Raw genomic sequence first — 16060 nt, 5'->3', positions numbered from 1 at the left:
TTGGGTCCAAGGCCTAATCAAGATGGGACTAGAATGGGAAGTAGACATGCCTCCACCATAATTTCCTCAACTCTTCCTACACTCCAAAACCCTCCTGGAAGAGTATACCTTAGAGCTCTAGAGCACACAGGCGGCGAGGAAAGTAGAGTCCATCGAATTCCAGGGAAGGCTGTTTGGTGTTCACGAGAAGGACTCAAGTAAACTCAGAGTCATTCTGGACTTGTTGCCACTCAACAAGTTCCAATAAAACTGCAAGTTCAGGATGTTAATCCTTCAGAACATAAGGACCCTATTTCAAGAAGGGGTGTTCGTAGTCTTGTCAGACCTGAAAGATGTCCATTGACAACTTCCAGTCAATCACCCCCTCCCCTCCTACCTAGGATTCAAGTTACAGAGCATAACGTATGTCCTAGGAAAGATACTTGTCGGACTGAACATAGTCCTAAGCATCTTCACAGGATTAGCGAACACAGTCGCGCAAAAACCAAGCCTGAACGAAAGGCTGGGGTGGGCAGCACCTGTAGTGACTGGTCTATGATCATCCAAGGAAGTGATCCGGTTCCTGGAACATCGGGAATGCAAGATAAGCTTCAAGAAGTCTCAATTCTCTCCAGCTCAAAGGCTTCAATGGCTAAAAAACCATTGAAACCTGAGGTCACACCAACTCTCCTTTCCCTTGGGGATGTAAAAGGAGATTGCAGGGTCGGTCAAGAGACTAAGGTAATCAGTCAGGATTCCAGGATGCTAACAGGGAGACGTTCAGTACTTTCTCCAGTTTGCAATACTGACAGACCCAGTGCTAAGAGCACAACTAATAGATGCGTTAGGAGTCTGGAGAAGATACGCATCAAATGCTTGAAGAGATCTAAACTAGGTGACGTTAACCATCCCTTACCTAAAAGGATGGCACCTATCAGAAATTCATGTACAATTGATCCCCAAGGTGACAGCAGATGCTCTACTTGGGCTCAAGCCGGTAGAGTTGGAATGGTCCACGGACACAGACCTATTCTTTCGCAGATGGGAACAAGTCCCAGAACTGCAGATCGACCTCTTCATCACGAGCGTCTTCAAAAAACTACCTCGATAAGTAGCCCCATATGAGGATCCTCTAGTGGAGATAACAGACATCATGTCTCTAGTATAGAAGGGATGGACTCAGGAATTCCTGGTCATCCCATCCAATCTCCTGCTGAAGATCCTCAACATACTGAGTTCCTTCCAGGGAGGAGTGGCTCTGTGGACTCCCAAGTAGCCCAAGAGCAATCTGTTCTCTTTGGTGAAGGAACGGAAGCTGAGACTGCCCCTAGTTCTGAACCCACGACTATCTCAGAAGGTTCAGAAGTTGATTGCCTTCAATTTATCACAGAGAGCCCAAACCCTTCATTTCATGATTTTCTTGCCCTAGCAGTTAGGAAAAGATTTGGGATCTCAGAAGGCAATATAGATTTCCTAGAAGAATATAAGTCCAAGTCAACTAGAAGACAATATGAGTCATCTTGGAAGATGTGGGTTGCTTTTGTAAAAGCAAAAGGACCGAAAGAAATTTCAATGAACTTCTGTCTGTCCTTCTTTGTCTACTTTCATAATCAAGGTCTGGCAGCCAACATGATAACTACGTGTAAGTCAGCCTTGACTAGACCTCTTCCATATGCCTTTCAAGTGGATCTGGCGGATGAAATCTTTAATAAGATTCCGAAGGCATGTACAAGGCTTAGGCCTGCAGCACCGCCAAAACCCATCTCATGGTCTTTGGACAAGGTCCTACATTATGCCTCATCTGTGAACAATGAAGATTGTTCTCTCAAGGATCTAACCCAAAAGGTTATTTTTCTGTTCGCTATAGCCTCTGGGGCTAGAGTTAGTGAAATAGTGGCCCTATCCAGGGATGAGGGCCACATTCAGTTCACAGAAATGGGAAAACTGAATCTCTTTCCTGATCCATTCTTTCTCGCTAAGAACGAGCTACCTGGAGAATCTGCCCTCTGAAGGAAGATATCTCTCTATGTCCTATAGAGTGTCTAAAGGTCTATCTTCGTAGAACTTCAGACTTCAGGGGAGGTCAGCTCTTTAAAGGAGAAACCTCTGGATCAAACTTGTCCCTGAGACAACTGAGGGCAAAGCTCACCTACTTTATTCGTAGAGTGGATCCTGACAGTACTCCCGCAGGTCATGATCCGAGAAAGATTGCTTCATCACTGAACTTTTTTCAGTATATGGACTTTGAGCGTCTTCGCTCATATACTGGATGGAAATCATCCAGGGTGTTCTACAAACACTATGCTAAGCAGGTCCATGAACTGAAGCACTATGTGGTGGTGGCAGGTAGTGTATTTAAACCTGTCATCTAATTCTGCGATGAACAGTTAATTGATTGGGACTGTCAATTAAAGGGAGAAGGTGTCAGCACTTTTAGTGTGATCCCCTTTTAGATAGTGTTACTAGGGTGACACTAACTCTGTTCAATATCTCAGGTGCGGAATTATACAGATAACACTAGTGCCGTGTGTATGTAGTACACAGTGCTGATAGAATATAACAGGTACGGAAATTATGAAGAGAAATTTATTAAGACTTTTCTTCAGTCTGAGAGTGGCACTCATCGTTTCTTTCCTTTCAAAAGAGGGAAAAATAATTTCTGTATACATCGCAGGTATAATTCCTTTATCATTCCGCATGCTTTTTACATGTTAATTCATTTAGCCATTTATTAGAAATAAATGTCTATTAGAACGTAATTGCGTCCTAATTCGCCCGATAATTGCATGTTAAGATGCCAGCGTTCTTTGACTTACTGATGTAAGTGTATTTTATATCATTGTATGCTTGCAAACAATGGATGTAATGGACACTGATACTGGTTCGGCAATATATACAAACCATGAGACTGTTTGTATATTCAGTGTATACTTAAGTTTGTTCATACAATATATGCTAACCTTGAGGCCCCTTTTCTACCGTCTAGAATGACTTTCCTGTAGGGGGCAGGAAGCACTAACATCGTTTATGATTAGTGATGATGACGAATAACGGTAACGTCATTTGTCTCAAATTGTCCAAATGACCATAGAAATATTGTCTCAAGGTTAAGGCACTGATGAAAATCCACAGATACATTAATTCTCTGGTATGCTTCCATCAGGACGACATGGCTTGAGCCCAAAGCGAAAAATCTATTTTTGGGTGAGATGGCCATGTCGTCCTGATGGACCCACCCTTCTTTTCTAAAGAAAAGATCTTCACAGTATCCCTCCCGAACTACTGTATCTGTAGCACCATGCTCAATGCTACAACAAATGTCCGCCATATTGAATATGGCGCTGTTGTGATACTCAATAGTAGTATGGGAACTAGGGTAACCTTGATACGGCTCCCCTTCTAATCTGCCACTTTTCCCCTCGAAGCGTAAACGCTATTCGGGGTGCAGATTGCTATGTGGCGTGTCAAGAATATGTCCCCTGATATTATGCGATATCCTTGAGAGAAATTTAAGGATATTCGCGCCAGGAGTTAGAATTCTGGAGACCTAAAGGTAAATTCTCTGGGAATATCACTGTAGTCAAATATCACTTAGGAAGCTACTCTTAGGAACCTTCCATCAGGACGACATGGCCATCTCACCCAAAAGTAGATTTTTCGCTTCGCTCAAAATCTGTTTTGTGTGTAAGACTAAAATTGTCCATCCTTCTTGTTTCTGATGTGAAACCTGTTTGTATCACATGTATTTTACTTACAGTTCCAATTCGTCTCTATTTATGCTTTCCTGGGATCATAGTCCCAATGACTATTTCAAAAGGCCCATTTGTAAAATGTTTTATGTGAATTGGCCTAGGGTTTGTTCCAGGTTCCTCCTTACTCTCAACACATTATGATTGTGAGTATACTATAAGGCATTAAATTTTCTTAATCCATTACAGCTAAACATACGCTCTGTTGCATAATCTTCTTGTTTCTATAATTTTTGTTTAGGACTGTCATATTTAACCTTGTTTTCAATTTCATAGCTTTTACTGCTTGCTTATTGTGAAGTTTACCTTTGTAATTTCTAACAGAAACTGAAATAGAGAAACTACAAAGAATAGAGAATGGGGTATACAGGAAGATTTTAGGTGCCACTAAAAGCACAGCTAATACTGCTCCAAGATGGGAGATAGGTGCATCTTCTATGAAAGCAAGGGTGATGGATGGGAAGCTGCAGTACTTAAATCGTACCCTGAATGGAAAGAAGGAAATACTGAAAATAATTATCCAGGATATTCAAGAAAAAGAAGGAAGATGGTGGAAACAACCTGCAAAGTATTTGGAAGAATTAAGTTTAGGCATAAGACAAATAAGAAGAATGAACAAGGCAGAAATAAAGACGGAAACCAGAAAGTGGGATACTGAAAAGTGGAAAGAAGAAATAGAAAGTAAAGAGAGCTTAGAAATATATAGAACGTGGAAGAAAGAAATTAAAGAAGAGTTAATTTATGACAATACATTTGCTTCAGTGATATTTTTTAGAGCAAGAACTAATACGTTAAAACTAAATATTGTAAATAGACACAATGGAGGGAATGTAAACTGTAATTTTTGTGAAAATGAGGAGGAAGATTTGATACATTTTTTGTTATTTTGCCAGGAATATAGAAAAGAAAGGAATGAAGTAATTGAGCTACAACAACCATACGACGAAGACCCGAAGAAAATAGTAGGATTATTTTTATTTAGTGAAACAAATATAGAAAAGAAAAAAGGAGTATTAAACATAATGTGGAAGAAAAGACAAAACAGTACAAGAAGATAAGCGTTAGAGGCGCCGTTGTAAAGGCTATGCCTCACCCCCACTCCCTCAGAACCTGAACCTGAACTATTTACGAACCTCAGTATAGTCATTTCTGCTGTCTTTTCTACCACTTTTCTTTTTATTTTATTTCCCACAAGTTTAAATGTGATGAATAGTTTTTTCTTGTGTGTGTGAATTTGGCGTTATACTTTTACTTTACCAACTCTTCTGTTACAAAAATAATGAAGAAGAAGCTCTTGTTGACCTTACTACCTTCGAGTCCAAAAATCCGAATTTGAGATGTTTTGTAAACATAAATGAAAGTAATGGATTACTACTTGTGTCGTGAGGGATTTGAAGAAAAAATTATCCTAGACACCCTGAAAGATAAGGTATTTTGGAATCTGGTTTAGTTTTTATTGACATGACAGTATTTATGGGATTCTAGACTGTTGTAAATACTGTGGGTGTTTGGACGTGGATTTCTTGGCAAGTGATGTAGTGGATATTATTTTGCTTACTTTTTCTCACTGTTTAAAGATGGATGGCACATTTTACCCGTTTGGGTGAATATATGATACTTTACTTTCTAGCCAAATACATGAACCTTATAGTTTTTCTTTCAGACTATGATTATTGGGGCAAACCACCCGTTCATGAGGGTTTGGACCCCCTCATATAAAGACAATTATGGGGGACTCCAGAGAGAAACCGGAGTGTTTTGGGTGGGGAAATGTCACAGATTAGTGATTTGCAGTAATGATAATGGCCAGGAATGCAAAATAAGCACAAATTAATCAGTTGGAAAATATATGTTTCATGTAAGTGTCTGAAAACAGGCCAAAACGTGATTATTTAACCCTTTTGAGATTTGGAAAAAGCTACAGAACCTAAGAAACCCACCTAACCTAACCTAGTAGTTCCCAGGTCACAACCCCTAGCCAGGGGCAAGCCCCGCCGGACTCCGCTTCCCAAGTCACAACCCCTAGCTTGGGTAAGCCCCCTCAGATCCCCCTTCCCAGGTCACAACCCCCTAGCTGGGGGCAAGTCCCTTGGACCCCCCTTCCCAGGTCACAAACCTTCCCAGGTCACAACCGCTAGCCGGACACCCCCTTTCCAAGGTCACAAACAAAAAGTAAATCTCAAATAAATCCTTACATTATGGTAAAGTAAATCACAAATAAATCCTTTCATTATGAAAAAAATTGAATAACAAAAAATTCATTACCTTATGATTGACACCTTTTTTTCATTTGTTTTTTGTCTTAGCAATCTTTACAGAAGCTTTGCAGTAGAAAATGTGCTGGTCATCCCTAAAAATTAAGTCAGAATTGGACTTTTGAGGCATTATTTCGCTGTTATTTTTTTTATTTCGTGTGAGTAACAATAGCTTTACACTGAACGGAGAGCATTTCCATCGTAATCAGTTGTTGACATAAATGAAATTACACTAAATTTCAAAATAGATTGATGTACTTCCCTTAAGTTGTTCCCTCTTGGAGACATCTTTACGTGCTGTTGGTTAAGTTGAAACTGAAGGGGAAGGTTGAAAAAATTGGTTGTTGTAGAACAACATCTGGGAACGTATGGAGAAGTACCCATAAGCTGTTAATTGGTTTAAAAAACCACCTGACAGATACGTAATTGTAAATGGACAGAAACCAAGCATGCTCAACAAGTCCCCTTCAGTCTCTCAGATGTAAACAAGAGAGTGAAAAACATACTGCACATTTTAATTGACTGATACGTAAGTTATTATGCCCCAGCCCCTATTAAACATATAGAGAAAAATACCAAACGAGCCAGCACTCGTCCATTTCTTATAGTGAGTTCCAGTTTCTCTAGTAATTAAAGTATCATATATTTACCCCCGTTTTGGATGTTGGACTCTACTTTTGTTAGAGAAAGAGTTAAGGGTGTAGGATAATGTCATGAAGCATTTTGTAATCAGAAAATTCAACGGAAAATATTTACTGTAGGTCATTATTCTTGATAAAATTAGAATTGTTCCTGTTGTATTCAATGGGGCTTTGAACTGTTCTGGAAGCTTTTGTATAATGATGGACAGGCCTTCCCTCTTGTATAGAATGCCACCACCCTAAACTTCCCCACCTAAACTTCTTCACCTAACCAAACCTACAATCTGTGTCCTTAGCTACTTACCTAATGGTGGCATAACGCTCCCCTGCGAGCCCTTTTAGACTGCCTCATTCTTAGCGATAGGGTGAAAATAAGGGAGTTATGGGCCATGGCCGTCATCATACATACACCCTCTTGTTCTGATACAAATAGTTTGGGTAAATTCGTATCGTTCCAAACAATACTGTATAAATTTTAAAATTCCACTGAAAAAGCACTTTTTGAAAGGGAAGGAAACACAAGAGCATCACCTAACTTGAATTTGTTCCGTAACTGAAATACAAACCACGCTATTTGATATGGGTAATTACTTTCGGCATAGCTGAAATGACGAGCCATTAGAATTTTAACGAGGGTTTACTACCCCACTGCTAGTTAGCGGGGGGTAGGGAGAGTAGCTTGCTACCCCCCCCTCACACACACCTGTGCTGAGTTCACTTTGCTCTCGGCTCGGGTGCTAGACGGGCGTGTCCGCTCTCACCCTCGCCTTATCTGACAGCCATTTAACTGATCTTTGGTTTACTTTTTCTTCGATAAAGTGTTTGTGAAGTTGGCCTCTGCGATGTGGAAGTGTCCCGGTTTACTTGACCGCCCTTGTGGAACCTATATGTCGGCGGTCGAAATAGACCCTCACACCTTATGTCCTTTCTGTAGGGGCCAACAGTGTGATAGAAGTAATGTATGTGGTGAGTGTGGGGAGTGGTCTACCTCCCAGTGGGAGAGGTTTTCCCGGCGCCAGAAGAAGAAGTCCAAAAGGGATATTTCTCCTTCGAAGAGTTCTTTGAAAGGAGAGAAACCCAAGGCTTCTTCTTCCGTGCCCCAAACCTCCGAAGCTCCCACTCGATCGGTTTCTTCCGAGAAACTGTCGAGTGGTAGCGTTGGCCGCAGTTCTGTTGACCGATCTCGGGGTTTGGGAGAGGGAGTTGCCTCGCATAGCGAGGCAGCTCCTCCTCCTCCCCCGGGGGAGGATATTGATTCTCATGTTAATGTGTCTAACCATGATTTGTTATAGCTTTGGGCTTCCTTGTGGCTTCAGGGTTCGCCCTCCAAGGAAGCCTTGTTTGACATCATCAAATTGGGAGCTGCTGTCAAACAGTCGCCGACTTTAGCAGAGGTCGATCCTCTGTCTATCGTCGACGTTGTTGGGGCAGAGGCTTCTGATGAGTTGGGTCAAAACTCTGCTCTTGATGTTGCCGATGTAGCTGAAGGCTTAGTTCCCCCCTCCGAACATCCTTCGAGGGAGGAACTAAGTCCAACGGTCTCTCCTGCAGGTGATTCTCTCCCTCGGGGGAGTTCACTGACAGAGACTCCTCTTTGGAGGACTGCTGGTCAGTCTGCTGACCCATGGCCCCCAGAGGGGGTTTAAGGCACAATGCCCGTCTTCCTCTTCGCCATCGCTCGCCCGATTCAGGCAAAATTCCATCACGCGAGCGCAACCACCAGCGCGATCTACAACGCGATCCCACGCACGAGGCTGTAGGACGACGCACGGCTAGGTCATCGTCATCGCTCCCCCCCCCCCTCCCCCCGCAAGCGCAGAACAGCGTGCTCGCCGGAGGGAGGGAGAACCCCAGATAGGTCTAGGAACTTGCCTTCTTCTTCTCTTCAGGCCGACCCTGCTTTGGTAACTCCTCCTAGGAGTCGAACGATCCCCTTCCCTCCAGAGGGAGTTTCTGACAGCGCAGCTGTCAGTCGGCAGCCCTGGTTTGGGTCCCTTGGCAGAGCGGTCGTACAGGCTTTTAAGCCCGTTCTCTCTGAACTAGGACACAAATCAGTGGCAGTTTTGACTCCCCTGAAGAGGAAGAGAGGAGTAGCGGACGTGGTAACTTTTCCAAGGGCGAAGTTGGCTCCTCGGAAGTCTTTGAGGAAGGCTCCCCCCCCCCCAAGACTTTCTCTGCCTCCCCTTCGGACGAGGATTTTCCGTCCTCAGGGGAGTCCCATGAGGTGAGGTGTTCCCTCATTGCACCAATGAGGGAAACCCCACCTCGCGCAGAGAAGTCTTCTCGGGTAGGGGTGGAGAAGAGCCTCCCACCATCACTACTGGAGTCTTGTATCCCTCTAGGAGGGAGTCGAAGGACTCCTAGACAGTTCCGAAGTCATCCTCGAGGATTAGACCAGAGCCAGCCAAGCCCTCGGAAAATGTCCACGAGTCCCCCCGAGAAGAGCCTTTGGGGACAGGAGACTTCGCTGCCAGCCCTTCAGGAGGGGAGCTTCAGGAGTCAGAACACGCTTTCTGGCAGGTTCTGACCTTTATGAGGAATCTCAACGGGTTCTCGGACCCAGAGATTCCGCCTCGTGAGGGCAAGGACACGGTTCTGGACCGAGTCTTTGGTACTCAGAAACCCTCTAGGGCCAGTGCTGCTTTGCCTTGGTCCCAAGGGGTTAAGAGTGCCAGAAATAAGGTTAAGGGCCAGCTCTCCGAGCTTGCCTCCTCCAGCCGGTCCAGCGCCGGGAACAAACTCCTCCCGCCTCCTCGTGTCCATCAGAGGAGGTACTTCGAGATCATGGAGGAGACTTGTTTAGCTCTTCCTTTGCACCATTCTTTGGTAGAGCTTACCAAGGGAGTCCCTCTTGAGAGACTCTCCACCCGGCAAGTGGCTTTCTCGGCTACGGAGATCCTCAGCCAGGAGAAGGTAGCGAAGTGTGCCATGCAGGCAACTTCATGGCTGGACATCTGGCTAGGGTCTTTAGGCATCCTGCTACGATCCGAGGACCTGTCCAAGGAAAGTACCAGGAAGGCCATGGAGACATTTCTAACTCAGGCACTCGTACCATCGAGTTTCTAGCCCACCAAGTCTCGAACTTGTGGGCTAATACCATCTTGAAGCGTCGAGATGCGGTGTCTGAGAGGTTCCACCAGAAAGTCCCCAACACCGAGATCAGCAGGCTCAGACATTCTTCCATCTTGGGGAGAAATCTGTTTGAGCCTAAGGACGTGGAGCAGGCAGCTGAGAGGTGGAGGAAGTCCAACCAGGACTCTCTACGACATAGGGCTTTAACATCTAAGCCCTATAAACCTCCAGCTACTCAGCAACCACGTCCTACCAAGACGACGAAACCGGCAATGACAGCGAAGACCACAGTGTCAAAGCCCTTTCCTGTCAAAGACAAGAAAGTCAAAAAGTCCTCCGGGGGGGGGGGGGGGGGGGGGGATCCTAGAGGGAGTGGCCGAGGCCGCAGTCCCCCTGCATGTCCACCAGTAGGGGGATGCCTACAAAGTTGCGCAAGCAGGTGGCAGCAACTTGTGGCCGATTCCTGGACGATTTCCGTAATCAGTCAAGGATATCACGTCCTGTTCATAACATATCTACCTCCCCTGACAGCGGATCCAGTGTCGTTGAGCTCCCTTGCTATGGGATCGGCAAGGAGGCAATCCCTTCGGGCAGAAGTCGAGACTATGTTGAAGAAGGTAGCTCTCCAAGAGGTCGTCGATTGGTCCATAGGCTTCTTCAGTCGACTCTTTCTTGTAAAGAAGGCGTCTGGAGGCTGGAGACCAGTCATCGACCTCTCAGCTCTGAACAGGTTTGTCAAGCAGACCCCGTTCAGCATGGAGACAGCAGACACGGTCAGACTTGCAGTGAGACCTCAAGACTTCATGTGTACACTGGATCTGCAGGACGCGTACTTCCAGATCCTAGTCCATCCGTCTTCAAGGAAGTACTTAAGATTCTGCCTAGACAACAAGATCTACCAGTTCAAGGTGCTGTGTTTCGGTCTCTCCACAGCCCCTCAGGTTTTCACCAGAGTGTTCACCCTGATATCATCGTGGGCACAAAGGATCGACATCCGTCTCCTCCGTTATGTGGACGACTGGCTGATCCTAGCAGACTCGGAGTCAGCCCTTCTTCGACATCGAGCTTCTGAGACTTTGCCAAGATCTGGGGATCCTGGTAAATCTCGAGAAGTCTTCTCTGCTCCCTACTCCCTATCTAGGCATGATAATAGACACCAATCTCCACAAAGCCTTCCCATCAGACGACAGGATAGTAAGGCTGAGGAGGGTCGCAAGTCCTTTCATCAGACGAGAAGAACTCCCAGCCCAATCGTGGTTACGTCTCCTCGGTCACCTCTTATCCCTGGCCCGTCTAGTTCCCAACGGGCGTCTCAGAATGAGATCTCTGCAATGGCGACTCAAGTCCCGGTGGAATCAAGGACACGATTCCCCGGACGTCATGATCCCGATGGGTCCTGCGGAACGGACGGATCTTCAGTGGTGGGTGACCAGACGAGAACCTACGAAGGGGAGTGGATCTTTTCGTCCTCCCCCCGGATTTAATGCTGTTTTCGGACGCCTCAAAGAAAGGGTGGGGGGCCCACGTTCTGCACCACAGGACCTCAGGCCTGTGGTCAGAATCAGGAAAGTGCCTCCATATAAATCTGCTAGAAATGAAGGCCGTATTCCTGGCCTTTCAACAGTTCCAACATTACCTGGTGGGTCACTCTGTGGTGGTGATGAGCGACAACACCACAGTAGTGGCTTACATCAACAAGCAGGGAGGTACCTTTTCAGAGCAGCTATCCCATCTCGCAGTAGAGATACTGAGATGGACCGAAGTCCACTCGATTCCACTATCGTCTCGCTTCATTCCAGGCAAGAGGAATGTGCTCGCCGACAGTCTGAGCAGAGCGTCTCAGATAGTGAGTACCGAGTGGTCTTTGGATCATCGAGTAGCCAACAAAGTTCTGACTTTGTGGGGTTCCCCGACTGTGGATCTGTTCGCTACAGTGCTGAACTTCAAGTTCCCGCTGTACTGTTTCCCAGTCCCGGATCCCAAGGCACTCTGGCAAGATGCCTTTCAACAATGGTGGGACAACATCGACGTACAGTATACGCCCTTCCCCCGTTCTGTCTGATGAGGAGGGTACTCAACAAGACCAGAATATCGGTCAATCTCTCGATGACCCTAATAGCTCCGCTATGGCATCATGCGGAATGGTTTCCAGACCTTCTGCAACTCCTAACGGAACTTCCGAGAGAATTCCCTCCACGACACGAGCTACTCAAACAACCATACGCCAACATCTTTCACAAAGCCGTAGCTTCGCTTCGACTTCACGCCTGGAGACTATCTAGCATCTCCTCGCAGAGAGAGGATTTTCGCAACAAGTTGCGAACAGGATTTCTGGACACCTACGAAGGTCATCCGCAGGGGTCTACGAGGCAAAGTGGAGAGTTTTCTGTGGTTGGTGTCGTGGAAGGGGTATCTCTCCACTCGATGCCACTATTCATGCAATAGCGGAATAGATGGATGGCACATTTTACCCGTTTGGGTGAATATATGATACTTTACTTTCTAGCCAAATACATGAACCTTATAGTTTTCCTTTCAGACCATGATTATTGGGGCAAACCACCCGTTCATGAGGGTTTGGACCCCCTCATTTAAAGACAATTATGGGGGACTCCAGAGAGAAACCGGAGTGTTTTGGGTGGGGAAATGTCATAAATTAGTGATTTGCAGCAATAATAATGGCCAGGAATGCAAAATAAGCACAAATTAATCAGTTGGAAAATATATGTTTCATGTAAGTGTCTGAAAACAGGCCAAAACGTGATTATTTAACCCTTTTGAGATTTGGAAAAAGCTACAGAACCTAAGAAACCCACCTAACCTAACCTAGTAGTTCCCAGGTCACAACCCCTAGCCAGGGGCAAGCCCCGCCGGACTCCGCTTCCCAAGTCACAACCCCTAGCTTGGGTAAGCCCCCTCAGATCCCCCTTCCCAGGTCACAACCCCCTAGCTGGGGGCAAGTCCCTTGGACCCCCCTTCCCAGGTCACAAACCTTCCCAGGTCACAACCGCTAGCCGGACACCCCCTTTCCAAGGTCACAAACAAAAAGTAAATCTCAAATAAATCCTTACATTATGGTAAAGTAAATCACAAATAAATCCTTTCATTATGAAAAAAATTGAATAACAAAAAATTCATTACCTTATGATTGACACCTTTTTTTCATTTGTTTTTTGTCTTAGCAATCTTTACAGAAGCTTTGCAGTAGAAAATGTGCTGGTCATCCCTAAAAATTAAGTCAGAATTGGACTTTTGAGGCATTATTTCGCTGTTATTTTTTTTATTTCGTGTGAGTAACAATAGCTTTACACTGAACGGAGAGCATTTCCATCGTAATCAGTTGTTGACATAAATGAAATTACACTAAATTTCAAAATAGATTGATGTACTTCCCTTAAGTTGTTCCCTCTTGGAGACATCTTTACGTGCTGTTGGTTAAGTTGAAACTGAAGGGGAAGGTTGAAAAAATTGGTTGTTGTAGAACAACATCTGGGAACGTATGGAGAAGTACCCATAAGCTGTTAATTGGTTTAAAAAACCACCTGACAGATACGTAATTGTAAATGGACAGAAACCAAGCATGCTCAACAAGTCCCCTTCAGTCTCTCAGATGTAAACAATAGAGTGAAAAACATACTTCACATTTTAATTGACCGATACGTAAGTTATTATGCCCCAGCCCCTATTAAACATATAGAGAAAAATACCAAACGAGCCAGCACTCGTCCATTTCTTATAGTGAGTTCCAGTTTCTCTAGTAATTAAAGTATCATATATTTACCCCCGTTTTGGATGTTGGACTCTACTTTTGTTAGAGAAAGAGTTAAGGGTGTAGGATAATGTCATGAAGCATTTTGTAATCAGAAAATTCAACGGAAAATATTTACTGTAGGTCAGTATTCTTGATAAAATTAGAATTGTTCCTGTTGTATTCAATGGGGCTTTGAACTGTTCTGGAAGCTTTTGTATAATGATGGATAGGCCTTCCCTCTTGTATAGAATGCCACCACCCTAAACTTCCCCACCTAAACTTCTTCACCTAACCAAACCTGCAATCTGTGTCCTTACCTACTTACCTAATGGTGGCATAACATTCCCCTGCGAGCCCTTTTAGACTGCCTCATTCTTAGCGATAGGGTGAAAATAAGGGAGTTATGGGCCATGGCCGTCATCATACATACACCCTCTTGTTCTGATACAAATAGTTTGGGTAAATTCGTATCGTTCCAAACAATATTGTATAAGTTTTAAAATTCCACTGAAAAAGCACTTTTTGAAAGGGAAGGAAACACAAGAGCATCACCTAACTTGAATTTGTTCCGTAACTGAAATACAAACCACGCTATTTGATATGGGTAATTACTTTCGGCATAGCTGAAATGACGAGCCATTAGAATTTTAACGAGGGTTTACTACCCCACTGCTAGTTGGCGGGGGGTAGGGAGAGTAGCTTGCTAACCCCCCCCCCCCCCTCACACACTTGTGCTGAGTTCACTTTGCTCTCGGCTCGGGTGCTAGACGGACGTGTCCGCTCTCACCCTCGCCTTATCTGACAGCCATTTAACTGATCTTTGGTTTACTTTTTCTTCGATAAAGTGTTTGTGAAGTTGGCCTCTGCGATGTGGAAGTGTCCCGGTTTACTTGACCGTCCTTGTGGAACCTATATGTCGGCGGTCGAAACGGACCCTCGCACCTTATGTCCTTTCTGTAGGGGCCAACAGTGTGATAGAAGTAATGTATGTGGTGAGTGTGGGGAGTGGTCTACCTCCCAGTGGGAGAGGTTTTCCCAGTGCCAGAAGAAGAAGTCCAAAAGGGATATTTTTCAATATTAATCTTACCCGATGATCATGTAGCTGTCAACTCCGTTGCCCGACAGAAATCTACGGTCGGGATACGCCAGCGATCGCTATCCAGGTGGGGGTGTACTCAACAGCGCCATCTGTGGTCAGGTACTCAAGTACTTCTTGTCAACAAGAACTCAATTTTTCCTCTGTCGTGCCGCCGGCAAGACCTACTTGGATACGCTGTTGATTTTGGAGTCTTTTGTTCACGATTTGGTGATGTATTTGCTCTAAAGTTTAGCCTTCGCTGTTCAGGAAGCTTTATCCTTAGCTTAGCAAGCTTTTGGAATTAATTTGATTTATTGGTTAACGAACTTTGCTTAAATTTGGAATTCCCCCTTGACTACTTCTAAATTCAAGATGTCTGACCATTCCCAAGTTCCTAAATACAGGCAGTGTAGTGTTAGGACTTGTACTAGGCGTCTTCCGAAGGCCTCTATAGATCCTCACACCGTATGTTCCAATTGTAGGGGTAAATCCTGTCAATTGGAAGATCGATGTGGGGAATGTGCTGGGCTTTCGGAATTCGATTTTAACGAATTCCTCAGATATGCACGTAGGTTAGAGAAGGAGAGAGATAGGAGGAGTTCTTCTCGCTCTGTGGATTTTTCCTCTCCCCATGCCCCTCAACCTTTTCCTTCCCCTGTGGTGGTGACTCCCGAACCTGCTACGAGTGCTCAGCCTGCAATGGCTGATATGTTGCGTGCCATTCAGGCTCTCGGTGATAAGGTGGAGTCGTTGGTTAGTGACCGCAATCAGCTCTTGGCAGATGTCAGAGAGCTGAAAGCGAAGAGTGCAGTGGGAAGTGTTAGTGCTAGTGATGTGCATAGTGTCAGTGTCAGTGTTGCGCATGAGGGTACATCTGTGCGTGCCAGTCGTCCTCCCAGTCCGGGACCTCTTGCAAGCTCCCAAGCCCAGGGGAGAAGCAATGTCGAAGGACCAAAGGGTTCGGCAGGCCTTGATCGGCGCACGGATGTATCCTCAGTGGTTGCGGACGTATCTGTTAAGGATCGTCCCATCCACATACAGACGAATGAGCCCTTACATTCCTCGTCTGTGGAAGAAGTTTCCAGGAGGAAACGGTGGACCAAGGTCTCACGACCGCTCAAACGTAAGGTCCCTTCCGAGCTTGTCCAACGGCCCAGGTGTAGCCACTGGGTCAGTTCGGACTCGCCACAGTCATCTGATGACTGCACACCTCCCAAGAGAGGTAGAGTGGTCCCTCAACAGGCTACTGCTCCGTCTGTTGTTGCTCCAACCACAGTAGACCCTAAGTGGTCCATGCTGCAGACTATGCAGTCTCAGCTTGCGGCATTCATGCAGGAGTATCATGCCGAGAAGGTTAACACCTCTCCTGTTAGCCTACAACCCGCAGAGGTTGTGCGCTCAGCAGATACTGCGGCTGCCTGCTCCCACACCCCACCTGTGAGAGCTCCTCCACCGATGCGCAGTCCTCCCTGCCAGACGCATGTTCTTGCTGCACCATCTGCTAACATGCGTGAGCTGCCGCATCAGGAGTTGCC

The 16060-nt window shown here is 45.4% G+C and overlaps 1 protein-coding gene across 1 annotated transcript in view; it reads left to right on the top strand.

The window, feature by feature from the left end:
- The first annotated feature begins 4879 nt into the window (after positions 1-4879).
- LOC137648611 (uncharacterized) overlaps positions 4880-16060 on the top strand; it is a 234531-nt gene continuing 223350 nt past the window's right edge. Inside the window, exon 1 of the mRNA XM_068381543.1 lies at positions 4880-5157. Coding sequence (XP_068237644.1) covers positions 5083-5157 — 75 coding nt within the window. The 5' untranslated portion in view covers positions 4880-5082. The remainder of the gene's footprint in view (positions 5158-16060) is intronic.

Source organism: Palaemon carinicauda, chromosome 1, assembly GCF_036898095.1.
Source record: "Palaemon carinicauda isolate YSFRI2023 chromosome 1, ASM3689809v2, whole genome shotgun sequence".
Taxonomy (NCBI): domain Eukaryota; kingdom Metazoa; phylum Arthropoda; class Malacostraca; order Decapoda; family Palaemonidae; genus Palaemon; species Palaemon carinicauda.
This window is presented reverse-complemented; position numbering and strand designations above follow the sequence as displayed.